General features: G+C 35.5%; 1 protein-coding gene across 4 annotated transcripts in view; it reads left to right on the top strand.

The window, feature by feature from the left end:
- SYNCRIP (synaptotagmin binding cytoplasmic RNA interacting protein) overlaps positions 1 to 15,602 on the top strand; it is a 28,830-nt gene that overhangs the window by 5,011 nt on the left and 8,217 nt on the right. For all 4 annotated transcript variants that reach the window (XM_032484555.1, XM_032484554.1, XM_032484553.1 and 1 more), the window contains 6 exons: positions 571 to 684; positions 784 to 960; positions 9,704 to 9,839; positions 10,814 to 11,019; positions 13,141 to 13,290; positions 13,611 to 13,732. In XM_032484555.1, coding sequence (XP_032340446.1) covers positions 571 to 684; positions 784 to 960; positions 9,704 to 9,839; positions 10,814 to 11,019; positions 13,141 to 13,290; positions 13,611 to 13,732 — 905 coding nt within the window. The remainder of the gene's footprint in view (positions 1 to 570; positions 685 to 783; positions 961 to 9,703; positions 9,840 to 10,813; positions 11,020 to 13,140; positions 13,291 to 13,610; positions 13,733 to 15,602) is intronic.

The raw sequence follows: 15,602 nt of genomic DNA, 5'->3' as shown, positions 1-15,602 counted from the left end.
AAGCATGGTGCTTGAATGTCAAATGAAGAAGAGGTTATTTTTCCTGTAACTCCTTTTAAGTTTCTGGACTTAGTTTGAGGAGTGTAATTTTTGTAAAGGTTGGCAAAACTGCTATTCTAGCAGTAGGTACCTAGGAATGTGGGGTACAGGGAAGCTTATTGGGTAAGGTAGACTTGAGAGAGGTGACTTATCTAGCTACTTCTTCAGGAGAGAATTTCAGCCTAGTTAAGTGAAGTCTGTTATTAGAAGGGCAGAATAGTTAAACCCTGCTTAGAAAGTTGTTGATGGATCAGTATTAGTTTTGTGTTGTTCACTTCATTAAGCGGTAATTAATCAGAGACCAGAAAATAATTTGACCAGGATCCTGACATTTTCGTTTATAAATTAAGGCACATTATACATTACAAGCACACATTAAAAGGGGAGTTCTAAAACAGATAACAGAAACCTGTTAGTAAGGAATGTTGCCAAGATAAATGGAAAGATTTGAACAAGATTGGTTTTTAACTGCTGAATGCATGGGTGTGGTCTTGTGAATTAAATGTACTAATGTCATTTGAACTTTTTAAGGCACTCTTGGAAAGAACAGGCTACACACTTGATGTGACCACTGGACAGAGGAAGTATGGGGGACCGCCTCCAGATTCCGTTTATTCAGGTCAGCAGCCTTCTGTTGGCACTGAGGTAAAGAAACTAAAAACTTGTACCCTCTGTAGTAAATGCACAGGTATCTAGTTTCCTAAAGAAACTCTCCATGGTTTTTACTTCATATTTAATTTACAGATATTTGTGGGGAAGATCCCAAGAGATCTGTTTGAGGATGAACTTGTTCCATTGTTTGAAAAAGCTGGACCTATATGGGATCTTCGTCTAATGATGGATCCACTAACAGGTCTCAATAGAGGTTATGCGTTTGTCACTTTTTGTACAAAAGAAGCAGCTCAGGAGGCTGTTAAACTGGTGAGTTTGTTTTTTTTTCCCCCCAGTCTTCACACTCACTATCTTTAATTAAAGCCAGGGTTTCGTTGTGTTAACTATTTTTTGAAGTGCTGGTTAGACACTTTCATATTCTCTGTACACATTGTAGCAGTATTTTTTTTGCATGTGTAGTTGATTGGACTCAGGATCTATAAGGTAGTGTGGTGAAATTCTACTTACTGGTTCTTTGAAACATTTGGCTTAATGGCTTTTTTCCCCCCTTAATTTAGTAATGTTAAAAGATTTAAGAAAGTAACTGATAGGAAGGGCTCCCATAATTTTTGGCCATATCTGGCTATCCCCTTTTCAGAAATGTTTCATGACGACATTGTGATAACTTTCTAGTTAGTTAAATAAAGGATTTCGTGGTAGAGTGGCAGTATTTGACTTTAGTACTAGATGTCAGGTGAGGACATGGTTACTTTTCCAACTTAAAGAATTTTACTGTTTCAAATTATGGCTTATATAATTCTCCTTCAAATTTTTATTAAATCTTGTGACTCAGGTAGTTTCTACATTTTGCAGTTGAAGATGGCCATATAAGTTAATTTCCATCCAAGAAGTGTACCAAAAAGTGCAGCTTGGGTGGAACTTCTGTAAATGGTTCACTATGGCAAATGTTTGTTAATTTTTGCCTTATCTGACTTACATGTTTTATGATTAATTCTAAGGAAACGTGAAATCCTCAGATTGATTTCTCCTGAACTTTATTTTGCTTTCCCTCACCATCAGATATTTTAAGGTAAACCTTAAGGAGAAAAAACAAATACACTTAGTTTCACTTTTCTATGTTGCTTGGATCTCTGTTGGTGTGTGAAATTGAATATTGTGAAGGTTAACATTAGAAAAGTTGGAAGAAAAAGGTGTCTTTAAAAAAAGAATTCAGGAGTTTGAGTATTTTTAAATCATTGCTGATTTTTTCCTCCTTCAAAGAATGCTTCCTATTTCAGAAAGGAATATATAGCTCTCTATTCACTAATAACTTTTGAGCTGTCAAGATTTTAGTTTAAGCAGTTCAGGTAAAATCAAGGGCTTTTAAGAGTTCTGGAAGATTGTAGAAATCATCCAGTTGAATCTATAAAAGAAAACATTTTACCAGATAGTAATAAAGTAGCAGGGAGTTTTAATGTGGAAATGTAGAATGATTGAGAAGCCAATGAGCTATCTTACCACAGAAAGCTAGTACAGAATTTAGTGATGTCAGACCCAATTTTATTTACGAGGTATTACATACAGCTTTAGTTCTGTTTAATAGGTGTGACTACTTAGTGTTACAAGTAATGATTTGTGTATTTATTAATGTTTTTTAAAATAATCCTTAAACCAGCATTTGTAGGTTACTTAATTCTTGCTACCAGAAGACATTATTTATGGTAGGTCCTCAATAGAACTTAATTCTAGGTGATTTTCAGAATCCTTATGGTAACGATACATCATCAGAGGAAGATGATTGTAACTTGACAATTTTGGGTGTCAATAAATGCACAGGAAATATGTTTCAGTTTAGGCAGTTGCCTTGGCTTAACAGATAATGTGGTCCAAAATTGCATTGCTATAGGCTTAGAGTATAGTCTTAGCAATATTGTTAAGTTTTTCAACTATAATGCAGAAGTTTCCAGATAGTCAGATAACTATTTTGATTGGTCTAGGAACTAATTCTCGTCCTAAACCTTTTTTACATTATTTTCTGGGTTTATGATTTGAATCCATATCTGGGGGAAAATTATTTTTTACTGGTGAATAGAAGGGTTTGTGCTTTGGTGCGTTTTTAAAGATATTTTTAGCAATGGGATGAATTGGACGTGTTGTTGCTCTTTTTAAAAGGATACTTGACTGTAGGTAGGATTACGGTGATAATATAATTGGGAGATTTGCCTTGTAACAGTAAAGGAAAGGACTAGACTTCTGAGGACATGAAACATTTAGAGAAATAAAAACTTAAGTTGATTTGGATAGTTTTTTTTGTTACCTTGTATTGATTCCTGGGAATGAGTACCCTTCCTAAATGTATTCCTTAAGGGAGCATAGTTTGAAAACTATCCCTACTTGTGTCATGTCACGAGTCTACTTGAATTACAACTCTATCCAAGGTAAATTTTTATATAAGGTAGTTGAACTGTCATTCTAGTTGTGGATAATCAAATGTTGAGAAAATGCCTCTTTTGCATTATTTATAGATGAGACAAGGTTGAGGCACCATCTCTTTGTTTTCCTGTACTTTGAGTGTCTTGAGGATAGAGGTGGTTTATGTATTCGGCGTTAGTTTTTGATATAATTCGACAATGATGCCCCCGCATTAAAACTTGTGGATTTAAAGTTTGCATCTGAATTGTAAAAATGGATTGGTGTTGACAGTTTGAAGAAGAGGCATGAAGTTAGAAGTAACTGCAAACTTCTTAAATGACCCTATTTTCAGCTAACATCTGCCTTGTGGTTTGGTAGAAAAAGAAAAATTCGTCCCTAAATGATGATGATTAGCTAGGGAAGCAAGATCTAAGTTGGTGAAAAGATGAGTAATAGCAACCACTTGAGTGCTTGTTAAGGCACAGGAGCTGTGCTAGGTGCTACATTATTACCTTTAAGTGTCCTCAACTCATTTTCAAGGTAAGTGAAATAAATGTCTTCCTTCTGCAGAAGAGTCAGTTGTCTGGGTGGCTTGTCCAAGGCCATATATAGCCTTAGGTTGATACCAGGTATGTTTAGTGTGTACCTGTTGTTAACTAGTCATAACTTACACTGCTGGATAAAATTGTAATGTTGCGAAGTAGTCTGATTCTTTAAACTGTAGTGTTCAGGTAGTGTTAAAAGGAGTTCAGGATGTAAGTCCTGTCTCTACTGCCAAATATTTTTGGCATCTAACCAATTTGTACCATCTTTCTGCTACCACCCTAGCCTAAGGTACCATTTGAGAAATCTTTCTAGCTATTCTCACTGGTTTCTGTTGCCCCTTTACAGTCTTAACCATTTGGCAGCATAGATTAGATCACAACATTCCCATACTAAAAACTCTAATAATAGCTTCCATGCAAGGCTCTTACTCTGCTTACTTCTCTTCCTACTCTTCTTTATTACCCTTCCATCCATACTTTGCCTTTTTTGTCTTCCACAAAAGCTACGACCATTTCCATCTCAACTGCCTTCTCTTGTACCACTTCTCCCAGTTATGGCTGCTGCCTTCTTAACCAATCAGGCCTTCTTAGAAGGCCTTTCCTGACTTTGAACGGCTAGTTGCCCCATGATGGTGTCCTGAACAGTTAAAAAGAATGCTTAGATATACTTAAAATTATTTCTTGGCTTTGTAAAATTATTTGCTTCTTTCTCCCCATTAGAAAATGTGTTCTTTTTCCTTGTATCCCCAACATTTAGAACAGTGCCACTGTGGAGTATGTACTGGATAAATAATGTGGCCAGCTGACTAGTGCCAACTAATCCATTATTTATGACACAAGAATTTATAACATTCCCATATTAGCTATGGGCTATTTTGCTATTTAAAGGTTTTTTAGCTTCCATTGGCAATTATTTTGTGCTACCTTTAATCATAGAGATTAACATAGATTAATGGTGTGGGGTGATGCTTTTACTCTAACCCTCTTGGGGATATTTGGAAGTATATGTAGTGTTTGACGTTGTCACAAAGTCCAGGGGGAAGAGCAGGCAAGCGTGTATATGTATTTGTGTGGTGTACTGCTGAAACTGGAGCCCAGGTCCACTGGCTTTGCAGTGCCCATGATGGTCCTATACAATAGAAGTGTCCTGCTGAAAATGCCTTTGTGGTGAAGATTGGAACACTGATCTCTTTGCCCTTTAATTAAGAGTTATGATTTTAATAGCCACTGATGGGGTTTATTCACCAAAGTGATTGTATACAGTAGTATACAACCATTTTGATGAATGCAGCTGACAAGATAGGTCCATAGAATTAGTAGCAATTAGCAGATGTTTAGTGTGTTTAACAAGAAAACTTTTACTATGTGCATACAAGGCAGTTTCATCCAGTTCTTGGGAGTTCTTAGGGTATGAGAGGCTAAGTATAATTAAAGTGGAAGCAGGTGGTTCACAGGGTAAAAGAAGAATGAAGGGATAGCTTGCTTTGGGTTGTGTTTTTTAGAGAAGGCTTTGTGTTAAAGAGGTTTGAGCAGGGCAGTGAGGGAAATAGGTGAACCTAGTTGAACCAGTGTTTTGTAGAAAGAGAGAAAACTTGTGTAAAGTCAATTCCAGAAGGCAGTAGTCACGACTGCTGGGTTAGGTAGTATGGTGCCATTAAAGTTTTGAGCCTTGGTGTGGATGGCACGATGTAAATGTGCTGTAGGTTCTATTTCATTTTTATAATCAATGATTTAAATGAGGGCACAGTTGGACTGCTTGAAATGTTTGGTGATTTGAATCTGCATGTAGTAATAAACGCCATGAATGACATACAAGGTTCTGAAAAGATTTTGATAGCCTGAGACGGCAGCGTAGCACGATGGAATAGAGTCGGGATGAAAGTCAAGTCCTATACACAACTGATCTCACAAGTAAGCTGTAGTGTGTCAGCAGTGTGGTGTGATTACCAAATAAGCCAAGCTAATCATGGACTACATGTTATAGAGTCATGGTGTCTAGAAGTGTAAGGTTAGTCTCCAGCTTATTTAGTCTCAGTCTGCATCTCCAGTATTGTGTTATGGATGTCACTATTTGGTGACACTCTTGGAGGCTCTTTAGTTTGCCAGTTTCAGGGAAAGAATTATTAGCCAAACAAAGAGGAGCATTGAAGTACTGTCATTTAGAGGAGGAAATAAATTTATTGTAGAATTTTTAGGGAAGTGAGTTTTGGCTCAGTGTAAAGAAGACTTGGAGTGGACAGGCTTGGAAGGTAGTGGCTTTGCTGCTATAATGAGAGTTAGGACTAGGCAACCACTTCTGGATCAGATTCCAAATGTGAGATTCCTAAATTTCTGGGGATTTGGTGACTTGATTGGCTATGCCGGAAGGAAAGAGTGACTTGATATTTTGAGCCAAGATGACAGGAATGTTCCAGGCTGTACAACTCCTGTTTTGGTGTTCTGAAATAATGTTCAAAGTTCATCTTTATTTTATTACCTCATTATGCTACTGGATCTGAAAGCTAGATTTCTAAAACTTGGTAACTTCAGTGCCTACCTTCCTAGAATTTGGAAATGATCATGCACCTTTTTTTATTTTGATACCATCATATCGTCCTGATTACTAACCCTTGAGAGTAAGGGTTTATCAGCATTAAATAAGAATCTCTATTAAGTATAAGAACAGTTTTTATAATGTCCTTCTACTATCTAAGTAAGTCACTATTACCTGCTGGGATGCAGAGTTTGTTTTTGAATTTAGGGGATAGTTTGGTTCTAAAAATGCTAGAGTGAGAAAAGCTAAGTAACTCAAATATACATATAAAATTGCAAGCTTAATCTGTAGGGGCTTTGCTTCAAGAAATGTTTATTTCTAAGCACTTTTGCTTTATTTGGACAGTATGCCCAGAGCGTCTCCTTTAGTAACTTCTTTTCATTGGAGAGCTAGTTTACAAGTTAGCTATAATCGTTTCAGTTTTTTTTTAATTGAAAAAAATGTGGCCAAAGAGTTGTAGTTTATCTTATAAATCCTACGAAATACTCACGTCTTTATATTGTTCAGAGACCACAGTCATACACCTTCTGCCTACCCTGCCTTGATTAACCATAGGGCCAGTGATGATAGGTTAGAAGGGAAGAAACTTTTCTTTTGTAAGTAGTAATGGAAACAATCATTACTATTTTGCAGCAACATTGTTGTTAATGTTTATTTTTATTCATTCATTTATTTTTGATTTGGGGGGAGGTAATTAGGTTGGTTGGTTGGTTGATTTGTTTAATTGGAGGTGCTGAGGATTGAATCCAGGACTTCATGCATGCTAAGCGTGTACTCTTTCACAGCTATACCCTTGCCTTCTAGCATTGTTAATATGGATGGAAGTTATATAATCAAGAATTATAATTTTTCTTACAAGTTTTTATTGAAAACTTAGTTATTTTGTTATAGTAAATAGTCCCTATTGTTAGAACATTTGGAAAATAAAAAAAGGGAAAATGATACTAAATTCTGTCATCAGAATAACTCCTGTTTCTCCCTTTAAAAACTTTGTATTTCCTTCCATTCTTTTTCTAATTTTAATTGTTTCTGGCAACTCCTGGAGTTACAGACAAGATGAACAAATTGAAAGCCATTGATTTGTCAATAAGGCTGGCTACTTGATGCTTAAATATAAAAATCTAGGGAATGTTATGGAGAACAATATGGAGTTTCCTTAAACTAAAAATAGAATTACCATATGATCCAACAGTACCACTCCTGTGCATATATCCAAAGAAAATTTCAGTTTGAAAAGATGCATCCACCTCAATATTCATAGCAGCGCTATTTAACCATAGCCAAGACATGGAAGCAGCCTAAATGTCCATTGACGGATGGTTAAAGAAGTTGTGATGTGTGTGTGTATATATATATATACACACATACATAGTGTATACACACACAAACATACACACAATGGAATACTACTCAGCCATAAAAATGAAATAATGCCATTTGTAGCAACATGGATGGACCTAGAAATTACCATATTAAGTGAAGTCAGACAAAACTCATATGACATCACTTATGGAATCTATAAAAATGATACAAATGACTTTACAAAGCAGAAATAGACTCACAGACATTAAAAAACAACTATGATTACCAAAGGGAAGAGTGGGAGTGAGGGAGGGGCAAATTAGGAGTTTGGGATTAACATATACACACTATTTATTATATATAAAATAGATTAAAAAACCAAGGACCTATTGTACAGCACAGGGAACTATATTTAACATCTTAACCTATAATGGAAAAGAATCTGAAAAAGAGTAGATAGATATATGTATGTATAACTGAGTCACTTTACTGTACACCTGAAACTAACACATTGTAAATTAACTGTACTTCAGTTTTTTTAAATGGTTAAAAAAATCTAGGGAATGTACATGTCTTAAAGCAATTTATTGTGTCGTTAGGTTAACTTATTTGTGTAATAGGGTATTGCAGTCTACTTGTCCATAATCCCATTCTGTGATGGATTCAACTGTAGCTCTACTATTTGCAGGTAACCCGCATATTTCTACTTTTAAGAGGTTTTTGGCCTAAATGGAGTATAAGTGCTATGAGAAAACAAAGTCTAGGGCAGGATTTCTCAACTGCAGCACTATTAATATTTTAGACCAGATAATTCTTTATTATGCTAGGCTATTCTGTGAATTGTAGGATGTTTAATAACATCTCTGGCCTCTGCCTACCCACTATATATCAGAAGCAAGCCGTATTTACAGTTGACAGACAAAAATGTGTCTAGGCATTGTCAGATGTCCCTGGGCAGGTGGGGACCTGGGGGCAAAATCACTCCTGTTGAGAACTACTGATCTGTGTTAACATAAAAGGATACTTTTGTTGAGCTTTATAGGATTTAGGGATTGTAGAGTATTTGATGGTTGAGCTCAAATCTACAGTTAGGCAGAGGAGTTTGGATGGTAGAAGTTTCAGGGAAAATGTTATATTCAGAGGCTTAGCAATACAAAACTGAGAATTGATGTAAATAGCTAAGATTATAGTATTGTGGAGAAAGGTGGGGAAGTAGTAGGAATTTTGGGAAGGACTTAATGATGTCTAAGGATTTGAACTTTGTTTTGCTGGTGGAGAGTCATTGAGAGATTTTTTTTCAGTAGGCAGATTTGTGATTTTTAAAAAGTCTCTGGCAGAAGTGTAAAGAGTAGAGATAATCCTGGGATCATGATGACCAGAGACTTGCATAACTATGAACTGAGTTAGTGGGGTAAAAAGTACAAAACTGTTCTGATCTGGAGGAAGGATGTTTGAACTTCATGTTTAATTTTGAGTATCTAGAGTTGGAGAAAGGAGCATGGAGGCATCAATTTTCTGACTTACGTGTGTTTTCTTCTCTTATACCCAGTATACCTGTTACGCAAGAATGGGAATAATGGGGAGAGGAACTTTCTGAGTTTTGCCTTTATGATATCTTTCCCTTTTATGGAATATGGTTACTTGATGGTTAAGTTTACTTTTTACTGTAGTTTTATAGTTGCTTTTATACTTTTACCATAATTTACTTGTCAGTGAAATGGGGGTAAAAAGTAGGGTCAGATTCAGAGTAAAAAGATTCTCCTTTTTAGACGTAAGTATTTGTAGCTGAAAATTCCTTACTGCAACTTTTTACAGGTGGTTAGGGGAGATGGAAAAAAAATAAGATTTAGGTGCTGACTAACAGAAAGGCAGAAAGCTTACTTGTATTTGAATCAGTTTCCCTTGCATAAGAATAAGCGGTTGGCAGGGTGACTTTAAGTAGAAATTAAGGTATCGTGGAATCAGTAATTTGGAATCTAAGCTGCTTACAGACTTGATTCTTAATTTTTTCAAGTTTCCTAAATTTCAATTTCCTTAATTTCCTTGACAGTTTTTTGTATTATTTCATAAACTTTAGTGTGTTTTGTTAGTATAATCTTCAAATCTATCTTATATTTTTTTAAAGGGTTAAAAGTATTTGATAAACTTTTAAGTGTTGAAATTTTCATTTGTTAAAAGATTTTGCTTTTGTGTATGGAATTTGCATATCTTTCTATAATAAGCACCTGTACTAGGATATTTTAAGTATTTTTAAAACATGGTGCACTTTTCCCCCTTTCAGTATAATAATCATGAAATTCGTTCTGGAAAACACATTGGTGTCTGCATCTCAGTTGCCAACAACAGGCTTTTTGTGGGCTCTATTCCTAAGAGTAAAACCAAGGAACAGATTCTTGAAGAATTTAGCAAAGTAACAGGTAAGTTGAATTTATTTGGAAGGAGATGCAACTTTTAATACTGAAGGTAATGCATACTTCTACGTGCCAAAGCACTGCATTTATTGACTCACTACATGTTCATATTCTCACTATAGCCGTATGAGATCGGTAACTCCATTTTTCAAATAGAGAAACAGGCACAGAAGGTTTTGGGGAATAACTTGCTGAATGTTATTTAGTAAGGAATGCAGCTGTGATCTGAACTCAGTCTGCGGAATGATTGTTGTGCTTCCCATGCTTTGGAAGATTGTATTTGTGTATTTTTATGCATTTTGAGATGATAGTTGATAATCTTAGTAAAAATGTTTAATATGTGATGATTTGATTTTCCAAATTATAGGAATAAATACTGTTGCTATAAGCAGAGATTAATGTATGGTATGACTTCTTTGAATTGTAAAGCATTTTTTTAAGTTTACAAGTGACAGACTTTGACTAGAAAAAATTTTTGTCTGCCTACCATATTTAGCAAATAATCAGCCCATTATCAGTTCTAGGAACATTTGAAATTCTTACACAATACTAATATATTCTATTTCATTTGAAATGAATATATTGATATCTGAGTCCAGAAAAGTACCATTAAAAAAATTAGGTTTTACTTGCATGGGGTGAAGAATTTCTAACTATGATTGACTTATAACTGTCATTTTCCTGAAACAGCTGTGCAAAGATTTCATGCCCCTCTGTCATCTATGACATGGAAACAGAATAGTCCTCAGGTCTAATTTAAAAGAATACATTTTTTTTCATGGAGATTTTTGCTTTGGGAACACTTGGAAAGCGTGGATTAGGTAAATTATCTGGAGTGGTACTTTTTGAGACTCTCCTATAAAGATAAGGGATTATTTTTCATTTTGGTATTCAAGTATTATATTAGAAAAATAAATCTTTTGATCTGCTTGTTCTTGATTATTTTACCTAATTTCCCTGGAATGGTTGCTTACTTTCAGAGGGTCTTACAGACGTCATTTTATACCACCAACCAGACGACAAGAAAAAAAACAGAGGCTTTTGCTTCCTTGAATATGAAGATCACAAAACAGCTGCCCAGGCAAGGCGTAGGTTAATGAGTGGTAAAGTCAAGGTCTGGGGAAATGTTGGAACTGTTGAATGGGCTGATCCAATTGAAGATCCCGATCCTGAGGTTATGGCAAAGGTAATGACAGTTGAGTTAAAATTCTTTTGAGGTGGTGGTGGTGGTGGGAGAAGGAGCAGGTTTGGTGATTGGGGAGGGGGTGGCTTATAAAATGTGTGCTTTTTTAAACCATGTTTTTGTAAGAGAGAGGAGTGTTGTGTTAAGGCCACACTAGAAATAAATACCATGTGCATGGAGAGTGAATGTAGAAGTTTATATGGACACTCAGCCATAATTGTGTAGCCATCATACTCTCATGTTGAAGTAGTTAGCCTGCATGCTATGGAGATGATTCATTTTCATTTTTGTGTAGATTTGAAGAGCAGTCTCTGAATTTTTGAGAATGGCGCCATTAGATTACATGGTTTTTGTGTTAAAAGTTCTACTCCTAAAAATAGTGAACTGTACTGGCCTCAGCAGAGCTGCTGCAGTTACAGGGTTTAGCTATTATTAGGTATCCTGCTTCAGCAGTCAGTTGAGACATCTATGAGAATAAACATCTCTTGAGTCAACACTTACCACTAGTGTAGTTTGCAGTTAAGTTAATCTGCCCTTTGTCTTGTTTAAGAATCCCCCTTAATGGTGATAGGCTAGCAAATACAACTAGTTGACTTAAGGAGGAGAGAAGTGTGAAATGTCATAACTGTGAATATTAAAGGATAAATGGTCTTGAGGACAGAAGATACTTAGGATTGTTTTTTCCTCTGGCCCTTAAGCTCTCATTGGTTAACACTTTAGATTAAGAAATTGGATGCTACTTCGGGTATCTTAGGAGGGAGCGATAATGTTTCTTAGCCAGAAGGTTAAATTTTGTTAGTTGTACTTTGAGGAGCTTTCAGAATTTAAAGAATTTATCTTACTGATATTTTGAAAACTCTCTCCCCTCTTTAAGGTTTCAAAAGGAGATCTTAATTAGTTTTGACCACCTATGTTAAATAAACTCAACAGCTGTTTCAGGTGGCATGGTATTCACATTGTTAGGAAATACTTACCTCTATTTTGATTGCAAAAAAATGACTAATTTAATAAAAACTACCTAGCATAGCATACTTTGTTTTTTGAGCAGCAAGTGCAGCAATTTTCCATACACATGCTGCCCACACACATGCGTAGCCTCCTCCACTACCAACATCCTTACCATAGTGGTACATTTGTCATCATTACTGAATCTAAATTGACACATTATTGTAACTCAGAGTTCATAGTTTCCATTAGGATTCACTCTTAGTGTTACACATCCTATGGATTTGACAAAGGTATGCTGTGTATCCACCATTATAGTATCATACAGAGTATTTTCACTTCTTTAAGAATCGTCCGTGATTGCCTGTTCCTTCTTCCCTGGCCAGTATTGATCTTGTTTACTGTCTCCATAGTTTTATCTTTTACCAAATGTCACGTAGTTGGAATCATATAGTATGTGGCCATTTAAAATTACCTTCTTTTACATTTAAGGTTCCTCCATGTTTTTTCACGGCTTGACGGCTCGTTTCATTTTTAGTGCTAAATGGTAGTCCATTGTCTGGATGTACTATGATTTATCTGTTCACCTACTGAAGGACAGTTTGGTTGCTTCTGAGTTTTGGCAAGTGGAATAAAGGTGCTATAAGCGTCTATATGCAGGTTTTTATATGGACCTATTTTCACCTCATTTAGGTAAATATCAAAGAGTGTGACTGTTGGATCATATGGTATAAAAGTACATTTGGTTTTGTAAGAAGCTGCCAAACTGTACCATTTCTGCATTCTAATGCAGTGAATATGTTGTTCCATATTCTTAACAGCATTCAATGGCGTTAGTGTTTTGGATTTTGGCCGGTCATTCTAATAGGTTTGTATCTCACTGTTTTAATTTGCGATTCCCTAGTGACATACAGTATTGAGCATTTATCTCTCCGTATGCTTACTCATCATCTCTATATCTTTGGTGAGATGTCTGTTCAGGTTTTTGCACATTGGATCCTGCAACACAATCCTTGGTATTTACTCAAATAAGTTGAAGATTTAGCTTACATTTTATATTTATGATATTCTTCTAACAAATTATGACTAAAGTTAAGTTTGCAGGGTTGAGGTGGTGGCATCTTAGAAACTGAATCCTTTGGAAATATACAGGGAGTTTTTTTTTTTCTTAACTTTCAGGTCAAAGTGCTATTTGTACGCAACCTTGCCAATACTGTAACAGAAGAGATTTTAGAAAAGGCATTTAGTCAGTTTGGGAAACTGGAACGAGTGAAGAAATTAAAAGATTATGCTTTCATTCATTTTGATGAGCGAGATGGTGCTGTCAAGGTAAGTAACTGGGGGAATTATAGGCATTTAATTAGACTAATAATGTTTAGTCATCCTAGAATCAGAATGTTAGAGAAAATGGAAGGAAACTCAGAGGTCATGTCATCTACTCAAGCTAACCTTTATAGGCCTTAGCAAATTGCATAACTTACTAAACTGAGTCAAAAAGAATATTAGTTGAAGAGCTGGATCTTTATATAAAACTTAGAAATTCTATTGTCTCATTCTTCCAACATTAATGATAAATGATTTTTTAACTTTAAATGAATCATAATTGTTGTGAAGGGCCTCTTGTATTGATCAACACCTAATTTTTTAAGGCTATGGAAGAAATGAATGGCAAAGACTTGGAGGGAGAAAATATTGAAATTGTTTTTGCTAAGCCGCCAGATCAGAAAAGGAAAGAAAGAAAAGCTCAGAGGCAAGCTGCAAAGAATCAAATGTAAGTCAAAATTGTATAAATATTAGTATTGGTTAACTAGAGAATAACAGGTTTTGCTCCATCCTGTTAAAACAAATCCATAACATGCCTTTATCTTTTTTAAAGAAGTCTTAAATGTTGGAGTTGAAAACTGAGTCAAAGAGAAACACTGAAAATTGCAGGAAATGTTTATTGATTTCTTGCTATTGACCATACTTGTGAAAATAATTGTAATTTTAAATAGCTGGAGCTTTGCATAATAATTAAAAAATCAATCTAGGATATTTTCTACTGTTTTTTACAAAATGTGCTCCTAATCATGTGTTCTAAACATTAGCTGCCCAAAAAGTCATGATAATATATTTGGTTAAAGGGTGGAGAGTTTTTCTTTGAGGTAGGAAATACTAAATCTTTAACTATGGTAGACTCTGCTTCCTTTGTACCAGAAAGAGATTTCTTTACCAATACATAGTGCCATTACTGCCATCCCAAAGGCTTCATATACTGTGCATGGGTTTTGAGAAATGAAATGGTGTAGTTAATAATAAGCAAATAACATAGTATTGAGGTAATTAAACAAGAGTGTTAACATATTGTATATATTGGATCTTCTAAGGTATCTGCTCATTCAGACAGTGAAGGAAACTTTTAACTGGGTAAGAAGTTTGCAATGAAAAAATTTTGTTTTCTAATTGATTTCTGAGGAGGAAGAGGGGTAACTGCTATTTGACAAGAATAATAATCACTGAACTTGCCTATCTCAGATCAGTTTTCTGTCTGTTGCCTTATGTGGGGGAAGCTTCTATTATTTCATCATCAGGGAAGTAATCAAGTTCCAGTTTCTGTAATTGGCTGTGCAGTTAGGCAAGTTGGCAAGTTCTGAGCTTCAGTTTCTTTAATTTTAGAAGAGAATCAGATTACATTATGTGAGATGTCTTATCCTATGATTATCCAAGTAATCTATCTGTACCTGTTCTTGGACTAAAGAAACATGCTTTTATTGGCTTGGTGGTAGTATAAAAGAAAAGACTATAAAGAGCTAGGTTTTGAAGGAGGAGTTAATGCTGTCTCAAATCCCTGAGTATACTCTATGCAGTGAATATCTTTTTCATATCTTTCAGAAGGCAGCTAACTTAAGGTTTTTTAATGTAGTGGCAGAATGTAAATATAGATTACATTAGGTAAATGATTAGAGCAGTTACAGGTATGGCTTGGTAAATAGAGGGTGATACTAAATAGAAGTTGGAGAATGTCAGTGTGTCTGTTAATATTTGAAGAAAGTAGGCCAAAAGGGTTGACTGTATGTGGTGCTTGTCCTTTAACTTGCTGCGGTCATTCACTGATTTTTTTCGTTTTTTTTAAATTTAACCAACTACAGCACACATTTCTACTTAACTTACTGTGTTTCTGTAAGTTGAGTACTCTGTCTCCCTGTTTGAAATGAGGAGACTGAGGCACAGAGGTCAACTTGACCAAGGTCAGTCACACAGCTAGTAAGTAATAGAGTTGGATTTGAACCAAGGCAGTCTGGTCCCCAGGGTTTTCACTCTTATCCACTATACCACTGTTTCCTCACACTCTCTACAGTTATTGACATTTTGTGCTTGTTGATTTTTTTTTTTCTTTTCTTTCTTTTGTTGGTTCTGGGGGCTGTCCTGTGCATTATAGGATGCTTAGCAGCTTTCCTGGCCTCTCTCTTCCCACTAGATATCAGTTGCAGCAGCAGGCCCCCGTCTCACCCCCCAAGCAGTGACAGCTAAAAAAGGTCTCTAGAGTCTCTAGATATGACCAAATGTCCCCTAGGGGCAAAAATATTTGCACTTGAGAATCACTGCATACTTTTGGCGTTGTATTATTTAGAGACAGAAGAAGATGATTTATCAATTATTAA

Source organism: Camelus ferus, chromosome 8, assembly GCF_009834535.1.
Source record: "Camelus ferus isolate YT-003-E chromosome 8, BCGSAC_Cfer_1.0, whole genome shotgun sequence".
Lineage (NCBI taxonomy): Eukaryota > Metazoa > Chordata > Mammalia > Artiodactyla > Camelidae > Camelus > Camelus ferus.
The sequence above is the reverse complement of the archived record's forward strand: the minus strand, read 5'-3'. Positions and strand labels throughout refer to the sequence as shown.